At 52.7% G+C, this 21,297-nt stretch overlaps 1 protein-coding gene across 6 annotated transcripts in view; it reads left to right on the top strand.

The window, feature by feature from the left end:
- Positions 1 to 19,841, top strand: part of TTLL1 (TTL family tubulin polyglutamylase complex subunit L1) — a 43,610-nt gene extending 23,769 nt beyond the window's left edge. For all 6 annotated transcript variants that reach the window (XM_068561002.1, XM_068560999.1, XM_068561000.1 and 3 more), the window contains 8 exons: positions 983 to 1,191; positions 2,875 to 3,055; positions 4,246 to 4,380; positions 5,149 to 5,257; positions 9,363 to 9,506; positions 13,108 to 13,194; positions 14,994 to 15,157; positions 19,592 to 19,841. In XM_068561002.1, coding sequence (XP_068417103.1) covers positions 983 to 1,191; positions 2,875 to 3,055; positions 4,246 to 4,380; positions 5,149 to 5,257; positions 9,363 to 9,506; positions 13,108 to 13,194; positions 14,994 to 15,157; positions 19,592 to 19,721 — 1,159 coding nt within the window. In that variant the 3' untranslated portion in view covers positions 19,722 to 19,841. The remainder of the gene's footprint in view (positions 1 to 982; positions 1,192 to 2,874; positions 3,056 to 4,245; positions 4,381 to 5,148; positions 5,258 to 9,362; positions 9,507 to 13,107; positions 13,195 to 14,993; positions 15,158 to 19,591) is intronic.
- The last annotated feature ends 1,456 nt before the right edge of the window (positions 19,842 to 21,297 follow it).

The following is a 21,297-nucleotide window of genomic DNA, read 5'->3' as shown; positions in this document are numbered from 1 at the left end:
CTTTGTGTGTGCCCTCCAAGAGTGGGGTCTCTGTTTCCCCCAGTCCCGTCAAAGTCCTGCAATCAATTCCCACTAGGCTTCAAAGTCTGATTCTCTAGGAATTCCTCCTCCCGTAGCCGGACCCCCAGGTTGGGAAGCCTGACGTGGGGCTCAGAACCTTCACTCCAGTGGGTGGACTTCTGTGGTATAAGTGTTCGCCAGTCTGTGAGTCACCCACCCAGCAGTTATGGGATTTGATTTTACTCTGATTGCGCCCCTCCTACCGTCTCACTGTGGCTTCTCCTCTGTCCTTGGATGTGGGGTATCCTCCTTGGTGAAGTCCAGGGTCTTCCTGTCAGTGATTGTCCAGCAGCCAGTTGTGATTCTGGTGCTCTCGCAAGAGGGAGTGAGAGCACGTCCTTCTACTCCGCCATCTTGGTTAATCCTTAACCCCTGTTTTTTTGTTGTTTGTTTTTAATTTTTTGGGTTTGCCACGTGACATGCGGGATTGTAGTTCCTGACCAGGGATGGAACCTGCATCCCTTGCAGTTGAAGCACGGACTCTTAACCACTGGACCACCAGGGAAGTCCCTGGGGTTTTGGTTTTAGGGGGTCCCTGTCCTTCCTGACTTTGGGTGCAGATATTGAGTGAATGAGTTTCCTGACTTCAGAGTCTGACTTTCATTAGTTTGGTATCAAAATCAATGTTATCATTAACTGATAAACATTTATTGAGCATCTACTCTGTGCCAGAGAGTACAACCAATCAGGGCAGAGAGTCAAAACAGCCCCTGCCTCAGATAGTTGAGGTACAGTCAGCGGACACACAGCCTGCCGCTGTGGGCCAGGCACCTCCTGGCTCGGTGCCGGCTTGGGGACGGGTAAGCTCTGACGGAACCTGCTTCCTGGTCAGGAGTCCCCGGGCTTTAACGACACCCGCCTCCACGTGGACACATTCTGAGCTTCTGTCCTGCACATCCCTTAAGCTGTGCTTCTCTTTCAGGATGAGTGTGCAAACCATCCGCAATGTTTTTAGTGTCGAAACTGGCTACCGGCTCTCAGATGATCAAATAGTCAACCATTTCCCGAACCACTATGAACTGACGCGGAAGGATCTGATGGTGAAAAACATCAAGAGATACAGGAAAGAGCTGGAGAAGGAAGGGAGTCCTTTGGCAGAGAAGGACGAAAGTGGAAAATACCTCTACCTGGGTTTGTGTCCTTTCCACCGGCCTCACGTTTTAAATAGATAGTGGAGTATTTTCCAGTGGCACAAGACCGCGAGATGGTGCCTGTTGGCTTTGAGGGGTGAACGTGTTTGTGGGCACCTCTTTCATTCCAGGCGTCTCCAGAATTGGGGGAGGGGGCTCCACTTGGAATCTGAGTTTGTGTGAGTGCCTTGGGAATGTGCACAGGAGGTGTTGGGCATGGGGGACACTCCCTGAGTTACAGACTGCCAGGAGGGATCGTTACTGTGTCCAGCAATGCCTGGGGAGTGCAGTGCATCCCTGCCCCGCCTGGTGAGAAAAGCTGGGCTGTCGGGTAATTTCAGAATCCCTTTTGCACAGCTGGGGAAAAGTATGTAAGTGACCTCTCTGGGCCTCGCTTCCTAATCTGATAAATGGGAATGGTAACAATACCTATCTCACAGTTTGCTGTGGAGATTAAATGATACAGATTTGTAAAGTACTTAGCACACAGCTAAAAGAGAAAACTCATTACAGGCAGACCTCAGAGGTATGGTGGGTTCAGTTCCAGACCACCAAAATAAAGCAAATTACTGCAATGGGACTTCCCTGGTGGTCCAGTGGTTAGGACTCCACGCTTCCACTGCCAGGGGCCCGGGTTCGATCCCTGGTCAGGGAACTAAGATCCTGCAAGCTGCATGGTGTGGCCAAAAATAAATAAATAAACAAATAAAAAGAATGAAGTTTTAAAATAAAATAAAATAAAGTGAATACCGCAATAAAAGCCAGCCACATGAATATTTTTGGTTTCCCACTGCATATAAAAGTTATCCTTACACTAAACTGTAGTCTATCAAGTGTACAATAGCATTATGTCTTAAAAAAAGTCAATGTACATACCTTAATTAATTAATTATGTTTTTGGCTGCGTGGGGTCTTTGTTGCTGCACACGGGCTTTCTCTAGTTGTGGGGAGCAGGGGCTACTCTTTGTTGCGGTTCTCAGGCCTCTCATTGTGGCTTCTCGTTGCGGAGCACGGGCTCTAGGCGCGCGGGCTTCAGTAGTTGTGGCACGTGGGCCCAGTAGTTGCGGCTTGCGGGCTCTAGAGCGCAGGCTCAGTAGTTGTGGCGCACGGGCTTAGTTGCTCTGCGGCATGTGGGATCTTCCCGGACCCGGGATCGAACCCGTGTCCCCTGCATTGGCAGATGGATTCTTAACCACTGCGCCACCAGGGAAGTCCCTACGTACCTTAATTTAAAAATACTTTATTGCTTAGAAATGTTAACCATCATCCGAGCCTTCAGTGAGCTGTAATTTTTTTGCAGTAGTAACATCAGAGATCGCTGATTTCAGATCACCATAGCAAACATAATAATAATGAAAAAGTTTGAAATACTGCGAGAATTATCGAAACGTGACACAGAAACGCAAAGTGAACAAACGCTGTTGAAAAAATGGTGCCGACAGACTTGCTCCACGCAGGGTTGCCACAAACCTTCCGTTTGTGAAAAACGCATTATCTGTGAAGCGCAGTAAAACGAGGTGTGCCTGTGTTGTGCCGGGATTGAACTGCAGAAGCCCTTGCCCTGTTAGATGCTGGGCGGGGGCGTGAGGTAGTGAAACAGGCCCTGAAGAGTCAGTGGCAGCATCTTTCTGTCCGTGGCCCCCGGAGGGCTGGCTCACCGTTGTCCCCTCTCTGTTACCCTCAGACTTCGTCCCCATCACCTACATGCTGCCCGCCGACTACAACCTGTTCGTGGAGGAGTTCAGGAAAAGCCCCTCCAGCACCTGGATCATGAAGCCTTGTGGCAAAGCCCAGGGAAAGGGCATCTTTCTGATCAACAAGCTCTCGCAAATCAAAAAGTGGTCCCGGGACAGCAAAACATCTTCGTAAGTGGGGGAGCCCGTTGCGTGTGCTTCCCAGCCATCTCACGTCGTCCTCAGTCTCTTGGCCACGGCCGGTGGGGGGGGGGGGGGCCCTCTCTTGCTTTTCCAGGTGCGCAGCATTTGGGCAGGTATACACGTGGCAGCAGGGCAAGGCTCTGTGGCCACTGTAGCGTCACCAGTCGTAGAATCTCACCTGGGGATGGTGGGTAAACTGGCGTAAGGTCACAGGAGCAGGGAGCCTCGCCGGCCGCTCTCTGTCCTGAAAGCTGGGGGGAGACCCGTCCAGTCCTGGTGCTTCTGAGGTGGCGAAGCACATGCTTCACACCTGGGTGCCTGGGCTTGAACCCCTGTCTGGCACTCACCACCTGAGTAAGTTTTGTTGTATAGACTCTTAGTTTCTTCATCCAGGTAAACTGGGGACACAAATAGCACCAGCCTCACGGGGTCGAGGTGGGGATGGACCCAAGCACCAGGCAGTGTGTGCGGTCAGTGTAAGAGAAGACCCAAGTGGCGGTCAGGTCAGGTCTCCTCTCAGGGTTGGGGGCCCCTCAGAACGGAGGACACTAGGAGATTTAGTCTAAGGCTCACTCTTTGCCTCTTCGAGGTCCTTAACTGCCGGCAAGCGCCTGGAGGCCACCATTGGTGCCATCCTTTCCGGGTGGGCCGATGGCTCCCCTGAATTCCCAGGAGTGGCAGGGATGCCTCCTTGTGTCCTGCATTTAAGTCTGACTGCATGATGCCAGCACCCGGGGGTTCCTCTGTGGATACCCACCCACCCCCACCCTTGTTTTCTCCCCGTGAACCGGCCTCTCACTTAATGAGAGGCAGCAAGCTTGTCACCAGCCGACTAAACACCTCTGGTCTTTTTTTTTTTTAAATTTATTTTATTGAAGTACAGTTGATTTACAATGCTGTTTTCATTTCTGCTGTACAGCAAAGTGATTCAGTTATACATATATAGATTCTTTTTCATATTCTTTTCCATTATGGTTTATCGCAGGATATTTGAATATATCTCCCTGTGTTGTACAGTAGTACCTTGTTGTTTATCCGTCCTATATATAATAGTTTGCAGCTGCTAACCCCAAACTCCCAATCCATCCCTCCCTGACCCCCTCCCCCTTGGCAGCCACAAGTCTGTTCTCTATGAGACCTCTGGTCTTTGCATCTAACCTCGACTTTGACACGCCCAGGTTCATGACTCAGTCTACCAAGGAAGCCTACGTGATCTCTCTGTACATTAACAACCCATTACTAATCGGCGGCAGGAAGTTTGACCTGCGCTTGTATGTTCTGGTGTCTACGTACCGCCCACTGCGCTGCTACATGTAAGAGCTGGAGTTTTGTTTCCATTCTTTAGACAGTGCTTTGGGAATTCCCTGGTGGTCCAGTGGTTAGGACTTGGCTTCCACTGCGGGGGCCCGGGTTCGATTCCTGGCTGGGGAGCAAAGATTCCTGCATAATGCGTGCTGTGGCCAAAAAAAAAAAAAAAAAAAAGACCATGCTTTGACGCGATACTTCCTACTCCTCGGAGACCTTGCAAGGGTTGGTCGAACTCCCTGTACGAGGAGTAGTGCCTGGCATGTGATCCATGTTGAGTAAGGCAGTAACTTTGACACGAATGTGAACCTTGAAAACAAAAAGCAACTCTTACCCTTACAAAGATACTCAGAGAAAGAAGCCAGACACAGAAGGCCACATGTTGTACAATTCCGTTTATATGATGCACCCAGAAGAGGCAAAACTGTAGAAACAGAAAGTAGATCAGTGTTTGCCCAACACCAGGGTTGGGAAGGGACTGTTGACGGTCGCAGGGTTTCTTTCTGGGGTGATGCAGATGTAAAATTGATTGTGGTGATGGTTGCACAGCTCTGAATATACCAAAAACTGTTGAGTTGTACACTTTATGTGGATGAGTTATATGGCACATAAATTATATCTTAATAAAGCTGTTGTATAAAAAGAACCATAAAAAATAACAAAGCAGCTGTTTAAAAAGTTTAAAACAAAAAGCAGCTCTTTTAAGAGAAAAAAAAGTGTTGTATTTTGTTTACGCTTGTCCTCAGAGTATTGAACTAATCTGAATTCCCACTTAGGTATAAACTTGGATTTTGCCGCTTTTGCACAGTAAAATACACCCCGAGTACCAGTGAGCTGGACAACATGTTTGTTCATCTCACCAACGTTGCCATTCAGAAACACGGGGTAAGTGCTTCTTTTCCCTTGAGCTTAAGGAAATGGACTGATTTTATGGGTTTCTTTGTTTTTCTATTTGCAGGAAGGGTTGGGTGGGTATAGGAGTTGAATTGAAGATGCCCTGGCACTGATGAGGGTTTTGTGGGTTTCTTCCTTTTTCTATTTGCAGGAGAGGGTGGGTGGGTATAGGAGTTGTATTTAAGATGCTCTGGCACTGATTGGGAGGGGGAGCCCCAAATATCCAGTGTGCTTGTCCCACTGGGGGTGGGGCATTTGGAGAAAGTCCCACATTCAAGTAGTTCTGGGACCTTGGGCAAGTTAATTGACTCTCGGAGCCTGGGTCTCTCGAGTTGTAAAAGGAGATAGTATTATTACCTTGTGGGGCTTGTGGGAGGATTATATGAGAGGACTTGTGCTTGGTCATTCAGTTAAAGACCAGATACTGAGCACCTGTCTGGGTTGGTCCCATGCTGAGGGCTACAGATATGGGCAAAAACTTCCTTCACCCCTACTCTCATGGAGCCTAGAGCCTGTGGGGTGAAGACAGTCATCAAATTATCACACTGCAACTGAGATGCGCGTTCTGCAGGTAGAGATGCAGGCCTGGAGGAGCTTGGAATGAAGGAGCCTGGAGTCCAGGTGGTTGGAGGCCGCCGCACAAGTGGCCTTGAGCAGAGAGCTGAAGTCTGAGCGGGGGTTCCCTGGGTGGAGGAGTAGAAAGAGCATTCTAGCAGAGGGCACAGCACGTGCCAAGGCCCCGTGGCAGGAAGGAGCATCGCAGGAACTGAAAGGAGTCGGGGCAGCTGGAGCCCCCGAGCGAGGGGGGTGGAGTGAGAGGGCCCTGTAGAGGCCAGCAGAGGCCGGGACACAGGACGTGGTAGGTTCCGTGCAGGCTTTGGGGCTATAATCCAGTCCTGGCGAACAAGGCCTGAAGGTCTCATTTCTATAGGAAAGACTCTTCTATTTGGGTCTTGCTTGAATGGAAGCCTGAATACCCTAGTCTTTTTATCATTTGAGTAGAAAGAGGATAAATATTGATAGAAAACAAGCTTTTCTGAGTAACCTACTGAAGGGTTTGGTCAGACCAGCTTGGGCCCAATCCCATGCCCATCACTTAACCTCTGGGTGACTTGGGCAAGTCACCCAGCCTCCCTCTCAAACAGGAGCCCTGGTTTTTACCTTGCTGGTCGTGGCAACTGGCTTCCCTGGGGGGCTGACCCCAGTTCAGCTGCCCATCGGGTTTTCCTGAGAGCAAACTGAGAGAGTGTTGTCGTTACAGTGTTCACAGTTAGAGGAGAAGGGGTGACTCGGCCAAGGCCTTGTTCATATGAATTTGGGAAAATGGTCTTTCAGGTGACACAGCACAGAACTTCTCAGCCATCTGGGGAAAGCTGAGCATTGACGCCACACCCTTCATAGCCAAGTAGCACATTTCGTGAAGTCTGGGCAGGGGTGGGAAATGACAGTGACCGACCTCGAGTCCACTTGGTGTCCTGAGGACAGTGCATGATGTGTTGGCCTGCTAAGCCGCCTCACCCTGGGGGGGCCAGACTGAAAGTGGGAGGGTCCCATTTGATGAGCCTTCTCAGGACATCAGACATGAGGTCACTATTTCCATCAATAAGGAAAAGAAACCATTCTTGTAAAAAGACGGAAGGAGAGAGCTGAGGCTGTCTTCAGCCTGGCATCTCTACATGCACCGGAAGCAGCGGTGCTTTCCATATTCTTCCTGTTTCTAAATGCTTCGCTTTTTAATGTAAGAAAGAGGTTACTCCGAGAAACTTCTGTTTCGCCCTTGAATGAAAGCTTCACATGGCTCTAATTTAACATTGCGTAGAGAATAGATGTTGTATTGAACACAGAAATGCTGCGGACCAGTGGATCTGCTTGCCCACGGAGGGCCCCTGGGGGCAGAGCGCCACCCCGCACTCTGGGGCAGGATGACGAGACACATCCATGCCCTCAGGAAGCTCAGAGTCCAGCCAGAGGGGCAGACTGCAGAGGACTGAGTGTAAGGAAAGGTCAGGAGACCTCAGTGCTGCCTTGAGAGTGCAGGGGTGGGGTTTGGGGCCTGCCAGGAGGCTGGCTTAACCATGACTGCTGGCGGGTTTCCCCGGGTGGAGGGGGAGGAGCTGAAAGAGAAGGGGTGGGTCCTGAAATGCGCAATGTTTGCAAGTTGATAGGAGAAAAATGTTCTGAGATAATTCTGATAAAATAACTTTCCTACGGCCAAAAGGCAGGCGCTTTTTGTATCATTACTTTGTATCTATACTTTTTATATCTATGCATGTGTAAGACAGTGTTTTGCATAAAGTGTATACTTTATGCCTCTGGAACTTTTTTTTTTAAGTAAACAAATTTTGTCTTGATAGTGAAGAGAATCTGTATATAGGAAAAGAAAAGGTATTGCTGGACAGTTAGCCTAGTTTTTCCTATAATTTATTTTAGGGATACAGTCCTTTTTTTAGGAATACAGACACCAAGTAATATATTTGAGAGCCTGTTTGAGGTGAACAAGCTTGGGCACCTCATCTTTTAAGGCATTTTAGTAAGAACTGACATGTAAAAGGAATTTGTCTCTGACCTTGAAAAGATGTTTTTAAAAATATGGATAATTCTTTGCTTTTATATGTAAACAGAGTCTGCTTTGAGTTTGTTCCTTATTAGGCTGATTTTGTTTTAGTTCACAGTTACGAACTTTATACTTAGAAAATGAAATCTCCATCTCATAACTTTCTAATATACTTCAGTATTTTCTAGCTTTTTGCCTCCAAAGAGGCAGTGTGTGGAGAATTAATGTTCAGGGTCAGAGAAATAGAAAGAGCACTGAACTGGCATCGGAAAACCTGGGCTAAGATCCCAGCTCTGTCACAGCCAGGATGAAAGCTTGGGCAAGTAACAGGGCCTCTCTGAGCCCGAGTCTCTCAGACAGCTGGGACGCTGTGAGGGAGGTTCACGTGTGGGTCTCTTAAACCATCGTGCCCGGGGCACGGTGTGTCCCAGGTTGGCTTCTCCAGGAAACAGAGGCAGAGATGAGCATGCAGGAGGTTTACTGGGGCATGATGTCAGGGGCAACACCAGGAGTTGGGGGGAGCCGGATGGGGCAGAGGGGGGTCAAGTGGGGACACAGCTGCAGCAGGGGCCCCAGCCAACCTCAGCGCGCTCTGCAGCTGGGTGCCCCTGAAGAGTTGTCCCAGACAGAGACAGGGGCCAATACCCGGGCACCAACCCCTCACCGGCTGTGGGCTGCCCGAGGAGGGGTTGGACTAAGCAGGTCCTTTTAACCAAGGGCAGCTACCTGAAAGGGTCTGTGCTGCAAGAAGGAGCGCCTTGGTCTTGAAGGGGTGTCTGGGTGGCACTCCATCCACAGCATGCACTGTAGGGGATGAAGCATTGATTATGAGAACACTACAGAGTTGAGTAGAGTCGGCCCTCCATATCCCAGGGCTCCACATCTGTGTGTTCAACCAGCCGTGGGTTGAAAATATTCGGAAAGGGACTTCCCTGGCAGTCCAGTGGTTAAGACTCTGCGCTTCCGCCACAGGGGGCGTGGGTTCCATCCCTGGTTGGGGAACTAAGATCCTGCAAGCTGCGTGAAGCAACCAAACAAAGAAAATTCAGGAAAAAAAAAAAAATTCCAGAAATTTCCAAAACAGGAAAACTTGAATTTGCTGCTCAATGGCAACTATTTTTGTAGCCTTTTTGTTGTGTTTACACCAATTTACATAGCATTTACATCACATTAGGTATTATAAGTAATCTAGAGATGATTTAAAGTACACAGGAGATGGGGAGGATGTGTGTAGGTTACAGACAAATACGGTGTCATTTTATATAAGGGACTTAGGCGTCCAAGGATTTTGGAATCCAAGGGGTGTCCTGGAACCAATCCCCTGTGGATACCGAGGGACAACTGTATTTTTTAAAAATTGCATGTGTAGGAGGCCCAGATCTCTAAGGGGCAGGGCCCATCTGCTTTGTTCCCGGGTGCCTGACCACCCCCCCCACCCCGCCCCGCACACCGAGGGGCACCAGGAAACGCTCAAGGGTGAGAGCAAGCGCGGGGTGCCTCTGGGAGCATTGCCTGGGGCCCCACCCCCTTTTCTGTGGCCAGGAGGATTACAACCACATCCACGGGGGCAAGTGGGCCGTGAACAACCTGCGGCTGTACCTGGAGAGCACCCGAGGCAGGGAGGTGACTGGCAAGCTGTTCGACGAGATCCACTGGGTCATCGTGCAGTCCCTGAAGGCCGTGGCGGTGAGTCCCAGGAGCGCGGGGGGGCGGGGCCGGGAGCAGAGAGAGCGAAGGAGACCACGCAAGCCCAGCAAGAGTTTGGGATTTGGGGGTGCAGGTGGTTCTTTTGTTAAAAATAGCTGGGTTTTTTTTGTTTTTTTCTTACTTGAGGGTTTTGGGGGTTTTTTTGGTTTTTTAAAAAATTTTATTTATTTATTTATTTATTTATGGCTATGTTGGGTCTTCGTTCCTGTGCGAGGGCTTTCTCCAGTTGCGGCAGGCGGGGGCCACTCTTCATCGCAGTGCATGGGCCTCTCACTATCGCGGCCTCTCCTGTAGCGGAGCACAGGCTCCAGGCGAGCAGGCTCAGTAATTGTGGCTCACGGGCCCAGTTGCTCCGCGGCATGTGGGATCTTCCCAGACCAGGGCTCGAACCCGTGTCCCCTGCATTGACAGGCAGACTCTCAACCACTGCGCCACCAGGGAAGCCCAAAAATAGCTGTTTTTATGGTCTCACCTCCTACACGTCTGCCAGAGGCCAGGGTGGCCTCGGGAAGGGAGAGGGGCTGGCTCCTGGCTGGCGTTGCCGTGGCCCTGGAACCTCTGCAGAAGGGCAGGGACCTCGTGACGTCATCATCGGCTCTTCTGTGCCCACTGAGTCGAGCATGAGTATTTTGTCATAGGTGATGCTTTGGAGATGGACTTTTCAGCAGCCTCCCTATTTTTAGGCTTCCTGCTTTGCTATTTCATAGACATTTAGGGCTGGAGAGATCCTCTCTTATTTTTTACTCAAGTCTCATATCTGTTGGCTGGCTTGCAGTTTTTGTGTTTCGTTTCACTGTTCTAAAGCAGGTGTGCATCTATTTTCAAAGGAAAAGAAAATAAACCCTGGAGCACCAGCATGCAGGCCGCTATTTCTGGTGCAGATACCGGTGGGCAGACTGGAGTAACGCCCACACACTGGAGTGGAGGGGCTGTGAAAAGAGCTTCACTCGCTGGAGTCAGAAACGTGGGGAGATTGCTGTTCTGGAGAAAGTGTGATGTGGGTTTGGCAGCGAGGTGGATCTGTGTGAAAATATTTATGTGAAAGCTTCTCAGCGGAAGATTAAGGCCCTCTCTCCCCCCTTTTATTTCCCCCCCCCTTTGGCGGCGCTGTGCGGCTTGCGGGATCTTACTTCCCCGACCAGGGATTGAACCTGGGCCACGGCAGTCCTAACCACTGGACCACTGGGGAATTTGCTCTCCCATTTTTATCTTTGAAAATGCCAACTTATACTAATTCCCCTGTACGTGAAAAGCTTTGTTGAAACAACTGTGTAAAGAAAATTATGGACAGGAAAGGTGACCCTTCAGTGGACACCTTGGCTTTCCTGTGTCTTGAATCGAGCTCTTCCTGTTTCACCAAGTGCTGATGAGCCCTGCCTGTGCCTTCAGTCTGCGTCTCGGGCCCACAGGGAGGACTCGACGGGGAAAAACCCAGGGTCTAGTTAGTCTAGTTAGCTGTTGGAGAGAGGCGTCTCAGGGGCCACGTTCCACGTCTCTCACCCCACGGAAGCCATGCCTTGAACCTCGACGCTTGGGTGGGGGTCATGGTGCAGATGTGTGGGGAGTCCTGGGCTCAGATTTCAAGCCGAAGCCACCATGTGCCGCCTGGCGACGTGGCACAAGTGCCTGCCCTCCGTGGGCCTCGGGGGTCTCCTCTGTGAAATTGGGATCTCGACCCTGATGTCTCGGGCTGGTTGTGTGAACACGCTCTGCGGAGGCTAATTTACGGGCTGGGAAGGTAAATGGCAGCGGCTGTAACACAGGCGATGTGGGAGCCTTAGTGCCTCCGCTCCCGTCCTGGCCTGATTGGCAGGACTCTGAGAAACGGTTGGCTGTTTAATCAAGAAAACCTGTGTCCTGGCCCCGGACATGCAGCCTGTCTCGAGGCTGGATCCTCCGGGCGCCTCTGGGCGTCTTCTCCTGGGCCTCAGCCTCCTGAGCTGAAAAGCTGTTGGATTTCTAAGGCTCTGAGGCTTTGGGGAGCAGGGATTTATTTATGCAGTTTTTATTAATTTAGCAAATATTTGGTCACCTTGTTTTTACCAGGTTGTTGCCTTCAGGGACTCTAGGGGAGAGGCAGGCAGGGAAACAGGAGGCTGCGGTAACTCGTGAGGAGGGCCTGGTGCAGGGCGTGGACCACGTGGGGGGCCCACGGAGAAGCCGAGAGGCAGAGCTGGGGAGCAGAATGCTCAGAGGGCCAGAGACAGCGGGGCTGGGGGATGACAGAGGGTGAGTGACTTTCCTCTGTTCCCTCTGTGCTGCAGAGGCTTTGGGGGACAGTGGTGTGTGCGCTGGCCGGGTTAGGACACCAGGCTTTCAGTGGAAATGCAGCAATTCCACTAAATTTCCACGTGATGAAACAGCCCCCCAGCCTGGTTTTCCTCCAGTGAGTGGGGCTGCACTGGGCTCTCTCCCCCTTAGACGTTTCCTGTTCTAAGTCCAGTGTTTTAGGGAGAGTCCACGCATCACTAACGTATGAATAGGCCTCACCATCCTCACGGTCGTGTCTGTGTGCTCCCCTTGCTGTGGGGTGCATGAGAGTCCCCGGGGAGTGCGTAGCCCTGCTGCTGCCTGGGCCTCTCCTGGAGGGTTTAATCCAGGCAGCTTGGGCAGCCTGGAAATCTGTGTTGTAAACGAGCGGCTGGTGGGTTTTTTATGCACTTGGAGAACAGTTTTTGAAATGGAATTAAAAACTGAGACGAAGGGACTTCCCTGGTGGCGCAGTGGTTAAGAATCCGCCTACCAATGCAGGGGACACGGGTTTGAGCCCTGGTCCGGGAAGATCCCACATGCCACGGAGCAACTAAGCCCGTGTGCCACAACTACTGAGCCTGCGCTCTAGAGCCTGCGAGCCACAACTACTGAGCCCACGTGCTGCAACTACTGAAGCCCGTGCGCCTAGAGCCCACGCTCCGCCGCAAGAGAAGCCACCGCAGTGAGAAGCCCGCGCACTGCAACGAAAAGTAGCCCCTGCTCGCTGCAACTAGAGAAAGCCCTTGCACAGCAATGAAGACCCCAAAATAAATAAATAAATTTAAAAAAAAGAAACCTAAGAAAATCCAAAACTTTTAAGTAAATGGATTTGACTTTTGACTTTTGTCACAGAGAACAGAGGTTCATAAGCTCATCCCGAGGGGTCTGTAAAGGGACTGACAGCCTGGTGGGCTCTGGGTGTGTGTATGTGTGTGTGTGTGTGTGTGTGTGTGTGTGTGTGTGTGTAAGCTGCACAGGCCTGAACTCTGGGTGCCTGGGCTTGGAGCTGGACTTCTGTCCACTCTGAGGACGGTCTTGTGCCGATGGAGACGTTCATTGCTGGTCGTCAAGCCTCTGATGAATGAGACGTGGAGACAGTGATTGCTTCACGAACCCCCTTTCCATCCCTGACCCTGTGGGAGAAACACTGGGAGGAAGGGGGGAGGGGGGAGGGCGGAGATGGGGAGCCGCTGGTCACAGGAGTGAGCCGCTGGCATCACCACCGTGAGGAGGGTCCTGCCGCTTTAACGTCCCGCATCTCCATGATGTGGGTCTCGGCTGGGCCCCCCAGTTCTGGCTCTGTAACCCACCGGTCCTCTCCCTGCAGCCTGTGATGAACAACGACAAACACTGCTTTGAGTGCTACGGCTATGACATCATCATCGACGACAAGCTGAAGCCCTGGCTGATCGAGGTACCCGCGCGCTGCATGCCCGCGTGCCTGGTCGCCCCACACCCTCCCGGTGCCTGTGCCTCGGGCTCCGCAGCCCCAGCCAGATGTTTCCCAGGCCGGGGTGGGCGCGGCAGGACGGGGGCAGATGTTCAGGTCTGACGGTTTGCTGATGGTTGGGGAATACACACTCCCGGTCTGTCACCTCCGGCGAGCCCAGCCCACAGAGCCCGAGCCATCCTCCCCCTTCCGAATGGGTGCTTCCGGGTGAGCCCAGGTCCTGGGGCCCGGCCCTGTCGGACGCTGTTCCCATTCAGGAAAGGAGCTCACAGACCCAGAAGCCCTTGGGAGGCGGTAGCGTTCTGTCCGGAAATAAGGGGCGCTAACCTCTTGGGAGGAAGGCGTAGTTTGGAAGGAGACTCATTTGCCTGTTTCAAGGCGTAGACAGGATGTAGTGATGGCCGTTCTAGAAAGGGCGAGGTGCATACACCCTTTTCCTGATGACAGTGGCAGCGGGCGCTGGCACACCCATCTGAGGCCCTGACACGGAGCCCACCTTGCCGGGTGGTCCTGCTTTGCTCTGCTACCAGGAAGAGGGGCTCAGGCCGCTGAGGGGCGCAGGGCTGGATGGGCGGAAAGGGTGCAGGCTCCCACTCTGGTGACTCATCTCCCCGCTATTGCCCCTGAGTGCCGTGTCCTCTCACCACACCCATGTGGACGGGACGGCTCAGGCCCTTTAGCTCAGTCCTGTTTCCAGCCAAAGCTGAGTCACAAGAGCAAGTGGCAGTGAGTGGTCCCTTGTAGGGGAGTCAGCGGGGGCCCTGCAGGGAGCTGCCAGGAGAACCAGGTTACGGGAGGGCAAGCTGTATATGTGTGTGTGTGTGTGTGTGTGTAGATAAATGTACATACAGATAGACAGATAGGTCAGTCCTTAGATATAACATACTTATGATTTCTTTTCCTCCATCTTAAACAGAGTAAATAACTTGAATGGAACTCAAGCTTTCCTTGATGAACTAGGATCTTAATTGTGAACATTACTTCTAAAATAATAACAGGTCTTAACTGTAGCATATTTGTAATAAGAATTACAGCATTATACGATCAACCACGGTGGTAATTTCAGGGGCACCCGAGGTCCACCCTGCTGGCGGCACAAAGACACAGTCTGACTACTGAGGGGGGAAGCCTGAACAACTTGCACATTTGCTGTCTCTTCTCTCTCACGGCCTGAGAAAACAGCCCACCAAAGTCATTACAACTGTGCCTAAAATAAGGGTAAATAGGTGCTGACTGAGGGCCCGTGGGACTCTCGGCGGAGTAAATGGCCACGTTTTAACACGTGGATTTTGTGACTTGGCTGACCTCCTCAGAGGCCTGGATGGGCTCCTCACCTGGTCAGAATGTTGCTTTGTTGGTGAGGTAGTACTTACTCTCTCAGCAGAAGGGGTCCTTTTCCTTTTCCTTCAACCCACGATGCTGCTTGGTCAGGGCCACTGGGTCACTGATTCCAGCAAAGCTCTGGGCAGCTTTTGGTGCTGAGGACAGAGCTCATCACACAGGTAGATGCTGAAATTATGTTTGTGATGGATGTTGACCTACGATTTTTATTTGCGTGGTGACGGATTTGTAGCTTCTGTTCCTAGTCCTGTCTTTAAATATCGTTTGTATTTCATCTAACAGCTAATGAGATAGATCACGAAATGCTCCCTGAAGGTGTTAGGTATGAACAGTGTGAATCACAACCTTATCTGTGTTGCGGGGCCCTCGCTCCTGGCGAGTAAGTGGTCCAGCCAAAGGATGTGTTCTCTTTCCTCTTGTAGGTGAACGCGTCCCCATCCCTCACCTCCAGCACTGCCAACGACCGAATCCTTAAGTATAACCTGATTAATGACACCCTCAACATCGCCGTCCCTAACGGCGAAATTCCAGACTGTAAATGGAACAAATCACCCCCAAAGGAAGTCCTTGGCAATTACGAAATTCTGTAAGTTTGTGTGTCTGTGCAGCTGGCCTCGTGTGTGTCAGATTGGGGGGATACCAGGGCCCAACTGGGATTTTCTAGGTATATGTGGACTCACCTTATCGGGTAGAGTATTTTGTTTTTCGGTGTTACGGGATTGATCTTGTAGCAGACAAGTGCTTGCGTGCTGAACCAGGCCTCTGTCTAGTCTTGTGCCTGAGAAACGTTAACAAAGCATTTGCCACGTTCGCTGCTGGGGCAGTAGGAGCTGGTCACCTGCCGTGGAGCAGAGGCTGGCCACGCCCTGGTCCACCCCGAGAGCTGTGTGACACTGAGGAACTAATCGATGTCTTTGAGCTTCCGTGTGTACGTTTTTTTAAATGAGGATAATACGACCTGTCTTACAGCGTTGAGAGGAAAAGAAATGTAGCATTTGAGGGCTTGACACACGTGTTGTCACATTTCATTTCTCCAGCAACTTTGTGAGGTGAGGGTTGTCAATGGCTCCATCTTACACGTGTGGAAACAAAGGCTCAGAGGGGTTACGTGGCACGTTGGTAGTGACATAAAGCGGGGGAAAGTGAGAACCCATCAGGAGGGCAGTGGTCGAGCAAGTCCAGTTCGTTCTCACCATAGAAGAGTGAGTGGACCTTAAAAGGACTGACCTGGGGCTGTGCCGGGGGCCCGGGAGGAAAGCGAGCTGCAGGAAAGGGTGCCTGATGTGGTCCATGTGAAACGGGCAGTGGTCCCGGTGCCCCCTCCCTCGGTGTGATGGGCATTTCCACGTGTGGTGTCTGCTCTGAGAGTGGACGGGCCAGGAAGCATGGAGGGACACGCATTAGGGGGTCAGCATGGACACCACCGCTGCAGGGGTGTGGGCCGGGGAAGGGGAGCCAGGAAGAGAGGGAAACAGCACCCATCCCGAAGGACTGAATATGCTAGGATCACATTACGTGAGTCTGTAAAAGTAAACACGTACGTTTAACTTAACATTTTTAAAAAATGAAGAAGTGGTGAGTGAACTTTACACAGCACACAGATGCCAGGCTCTTGGCTGGTAGCGCTGCTGCCGTGTGGACGTAAGTGTGCAGCCCCGGGAGGGTGGTCGGGAACTGAAAGGGCGACCAGTTGGCCGGTCGGTTGTGTCCTCCAGCACGTCTGCCATGCAGGTGAGGTAGAGAGTAGGCAGAGGGTGGAAGTGCCCAGGGTGGGGTGCTCGCCAGGTGCGGGAGAAGGGCAAGGAAGCATCAGGGTGTGAGCAGATGAGGACAGTGCGGGGGTGGGTAGGGGTCATGGGGTCAGGGGTCAGGGCTGTAGGACAGTGAACTGGGAAGAGAAGGGGCAGAGGTCAGAGTGAGGCTGGCGGCCGAGGTTTTGCAGGGGCTGCGGTCGCCAAACATGGCAAGGTCGGGTGCCCTGGGAACGGGGCTGAGCTGGGGTGGAGGACAAGGTCATCGGAGAGGGCAGTAGGTCAGGGAATCGGGGTCCCATCTGTTTGGTCACTGTGGTCACCAGCAACAGGGAGCCGAGAGGCTGAATCTTAAGGAATTAGGGGCAGTGACACAGAGGATTAGAGGTGACCAACAAGGCCGGGTGAGGGTGGTGAATTCTGCTGACCTGGGAAGGAGGTTTGCGGTGGGAGGGTCTCCTCCAGAGTGGGAGGGAAAACAGGCCCACTCCAGGGGCTGCAGGGGAAGCCAGGTTGCCGAGCAGGAAGGTGAAGGGGACCTTCCAGGATGAGGTGGAGGATGGAGGGTGCTCTGTCCATTGCTGACGATGGACAGAGCTCTGAGTGCACAGAGGGAGGGAGAGTTTGCTGGTGGGGCCAGGATGGGACCCGTCCAGAGCCTCGGGGGTTGGCATTGTGGGCGTGCAGGGTGACACGTGGGTGACCTGACCTGGGGCTGTGCTGGAGGACTCACGTCAGACTGTGACGGAGGGCCTCGTGGGCCCAGTCCTGAGACAGATGGGGGGCTGTGTGGGGAAAGAGTCTGGCCAGGGTCTGGTGGGTCCGCCTTCCTCCAGCTGAGGGTGGCGGGGAGGCGGGCTGTGGGAACCCTGTGGAACCCTCTGCCCCCATCAACCCATTGCCTCCTTGAGGGAGTGGGCAGACACTCCATTTCCAGTTGAAGACACAGTGGTCCGAAGCCTCAGTGCTTTTACTTAGAGAGACAAAAAGGTGGGCCCCCCTCAATCCGTTCAGCCACCCTCTCCCCAGCTGAGGTGATAAGGAAAGCTCGAGCGCGGGGCCGACAGTTCTGAATCCTTCCATTCAGGACCCGCTCCCGGTGCTTCAGAGGGCCTGTCAGAGCCCCGGGTGGGCTGACAGCCCTGGGGCGCGTGGGGAGGGCCCCGCCCTGCCCTCCTGCCGTGCCAGCCTCTCTGCATTCTGCTTCGTGCTCACAGGAGCCCTTCAGAGCGTCCCAGCGAGGGTGCCGGCGGCCCTGGTGTGGCACCCAGAAACAGGCGCTCTTGCCGCTGCCCCAGCTCGCCGTCCTGGCCTTGGGACCACGGGGCCTGGCACTTTGCATCTGCTCCCTCCGGGGCCCAGTTCAGAAGGTGCCCGTTCTACTTTAACAGCCTTTCAAAAGAGAAATGCTCTGAACCCTGACAGTGAGTGGATTCTGCCTGTCGAAAGGCCAGGAGAGCAGCCCACCAGCACAGGAGGGGCCTGAGAAGAGCCATCCGGTCTCTGACTCTCCTCCACACCCGCTCTGTCCGTGGGCACACCACCCCTGGGAGCAGCCCGTCCCGGATGCCAGCCGCTTGCCAAACGCTCATTTCAGTTTGTTTTGTTTTTAAGCCGCACAAATACCCAGTGAAACTGGGAGCCCACCTGTGGGTCTCCCCTCTGTTTACTCAGCAGATTCTTATTGCACGCCACCCCACGGGTGAGATGCGGGGGAGGACCATGAAGCAGACGGGGGGAGGGGGGGGGCGGGGAGGGGTCACTCCAGCCCTTCAGTCGGTACTGCAGACGCGCGCAGGCAATAGAGTGATGACGTGTGAACGGGAGTCCCCGGGGGAGGGGAGGGGCCAGGGCGCCTTCCGGGAGAGCCCCCCACAGGCAGAACCGCCAGTGTCCCCGGGGAGTCCTCTGTCCAGCTTCGTCTCTCTGTAGGGAGACGGGGAGGAGAGGGGGGCCCACGTGTTGTGGTCTGACATCTACGTCCGGCAGAGGGAGACCCCGTTGTGCCTGCCACGTAGATAACACTCAGCGACTGGCCTTCCTCCTCCCTCCCCTCCCCTTTCAGCCCCCTTTGCCACCAGAAGCCCAATGCAGGAATGTGTTCTTCAACCTCAGAGGCCTCTAACCCACACTCAACCCACAGATTTTGACTCTGGGAATGAGCTTATAACGGAAGCACACCCTCTTCCAGAAGTCAGCAAGATGTAGCTAATGCAACACAACTGAGCATCTTAGTACCTTTTGCGTTTGATGTGAACGTCTTCACACGTGTAGCAGAGGCTCCTCAGGGTGTGGTCAGCAGTGATACCTACGCACGCACTTCAGCAGTGACAGGAACTTCACACTCTGAGCTACAGGGTAAAAAGCTCCGAATTAGGAATCCGGACTCCTGAGTTTTATTTAATCCTACCTCTGCCGTGTACCAGCTGTGTGACTTTAGCACACTGACTAAACCCCTCTGAGCCCCACGTTCCTCAAACAGGGAGTGGGAATCATAATACCTCCTGGTCTGAGTCAGGAGGGTGATGTGAAGCCACAGCGGGGGGTGTAGGAGACCCTGTTCGCTGGAGCCTGCGTGGTGCCAGGGCACACAACAGGTGCTGTGGGTTTCACCACCCTCATGGGACCCCCAAAAGAGGGGCCCCACCCCAGCAAGAAAGGGTCACCCAGATGCCAAAATGGTCAGGGGCGCTGAGGTTCTAGGCCAGTTCTTTCTGATGCAAAAGCCCAGGCTGTGCTTTCTATCCAGGCTGTGCTTTAGTGCTGCATCAGCCTGATGCAGGAACGTTGGTGGGGAGGAGTTGGGGGGGGGGGTCACAGCTGGTGGAGGCGGCACTGGCCTTGCCTGTGAGCGAGCTGCAGGGCCTCTCCCTGTCCTGGCCTCCTCCTGCGCAGGCCACTCACACCCTGTGCCCTGTCTGAAACGGAGTTAGTCATCCGCGCCCCACAGATGCTGAGCGAGATGCTGCGTGTAAAGTATTTCCAGACATCACTCCTCTCCCTCGCTCCCCTGAGGTCTCTTTCCTTTCCTTGGGGTCACTGCCAAATTCAGTCTGGCGGCCTGCATGAAATGTCAGCTGCCGGGGTGGGGACCACCCACAGTAACAGTTTGACGCGGTTGTACTCGTGTTCCATGGCCTGGGGCAGTGGTTGGTGGGCTGGAGGCGTGTGGGACGGGGCCAGGCTGCTTCTCCGGGTGACAGGCCTTTGCCGCACCGCAGCCATGGCGACACTGCCGCTGAACCCTGGAGATGCTTCTCTGTTTCTAGGTACGACGAGGAGCTGGCACAGGGCGACGGGGCTGACCGAGAGCTGAGAAGTCGGCCGGGCCAGTCGCTGGGGCCCAGAGGGGGCCGATCGAGAGACTCCGGGAGGACCGTCCTCACAACCTGGAAGTGACCACCAGCGAGAGCAAGACTCCAGCCTGCACCCACCCTTGCTGAAGACCTATTTTGGAAACTTCCTTTTTCTAGAGCTTTTTTCCTTTCCTAAACCCTGTAAATAAATAAAGGCATTTCTTTGGAAGGTTAAGGAGCCTATTATTGGGAAGAAGTCCCTGTTTCTCCTTTACGCTCACACCCACAACACTCTGAGAACAGATGTATGGAGATTTTTCCCACACCAAGCAATTCTGCTGCGGCGCTGGGTGTCCTACCGTTTAACGCAGTTCTGACGCTGTCTGCCTGGAGTTGGAGTCAGATCCCGCAGGGTAAGGCCTCAGTCGCACAAGACTGCCCCCACCGTCTCAACTTCAGACGCCAACTGCAAGCCCATGTTGTTAACTGTGCTTCTGACCAACTGGCTGTAAGTTGGAGGTTCTCACAACCCTGTCCTTGGGTTCAATTAATTTGCTAGTGGGGCTCTCGGAATTCAGGAAAACAGTTTGCTTACTAGATTACTGGTTTACATAAAGGATGCAACTCGGGAAAAGCCAGATGGGAGAGATGCACAGGGCGAGGTGTGGTTGAAGGGGCACAGAGCTTCCATGTCCTCTCCGGGGGCACCACCCTGGACGCTCTTCAGATTCCATAGTCCGGGGATATTTATGGAGGCCTCGTTACACAGGCATGATTGATTAAATCGTTGGCCATTGGCGATTGACTCACCCTCCGGCCCCTCTCCCTTCCTCGGAGGTTGAGGTGTGGGGCTGAAAGTTCCACCCCTCCAATCACGTGGTTGTTGGTTCCCCGGGCAGCCAGCTCACATCCAAGGCCATCCAGGAGCCCCAGCCTCCAGTCAGTAGCACAGACTCTGGCTTGCTTGAAAGGGACTTGTTAGGAACAACAAAAGATACCCATTTCACCTTTATGCTCTGTAGCAATTTCAGGAACTGGGAACAAAACTAAATGTAACAAAGATGTCCCTGTAGCTCTTAGAAAGGAAATTACAAGGGTTTTAGGAGCCGTGTGCCAGGAAAGGGGATGGAGACCAAATATATATTTCTTATAAATCACACTATCACAGTCTATTCATAAGGGCTGTAAGAACTGATTCACAAATGTGTAAAACGAGCTCTTTCCACAGAAAGTAACAGCTTCAGCATGTGATTTAGTTTATTATAAGGTATTCACGTTTGTAAAATTTGTTTTCTAAATTAAAAACAAACCCAGAGGGCTTCCCTGGTGGCGCAGTGGTTGAGAATCTGCCTGCCAATGCAAGGGACACGGGTTCGAACCCTGGTCTGGGAAGATCCCGCATGCCGCGGAGCGACTAGGCCCGTGAGCCACAGTTGCTGAGCCTGCGCGTCTGGAGCCTGTGCTCCGCAACAAGAGAGGCCGAGATAGTGAGAGGCCCGCGCACCGCGATGAAGAGTGTCCCCCGCTTGCCGCAACTAGAGAAAGCCCTCGCAACGAAACGAAGACCCAACACAGCCATAAATAAATAAATAAATAAATAAATAAATAAATAAATAAATAAATAAATAAATAAATAAAATTAAAAAAAAAAAAAAACCAAACCCAAAACCTGAATATCT

This window comes from Eschrichtius robustus, chromosome 13 (genome assembly GCF_028021215.1).
Source record: "Eschrichtius robustus isolate mEscRob2 chromosome 13, mEscRob2.pri, whole genome shotgun sequence".
Taxonomy (NCBI): Eukaryota; Metazoa; Chordata; class Mammalia; order Artiodactyla; family Eschrichtiidae; genus Eschrichtius; species Eschrichtius robustus.
Note: the sequence above shows the minus strand (reverse complement) of the source record. Positions and strands in the feature narration are given on the sequence as shown.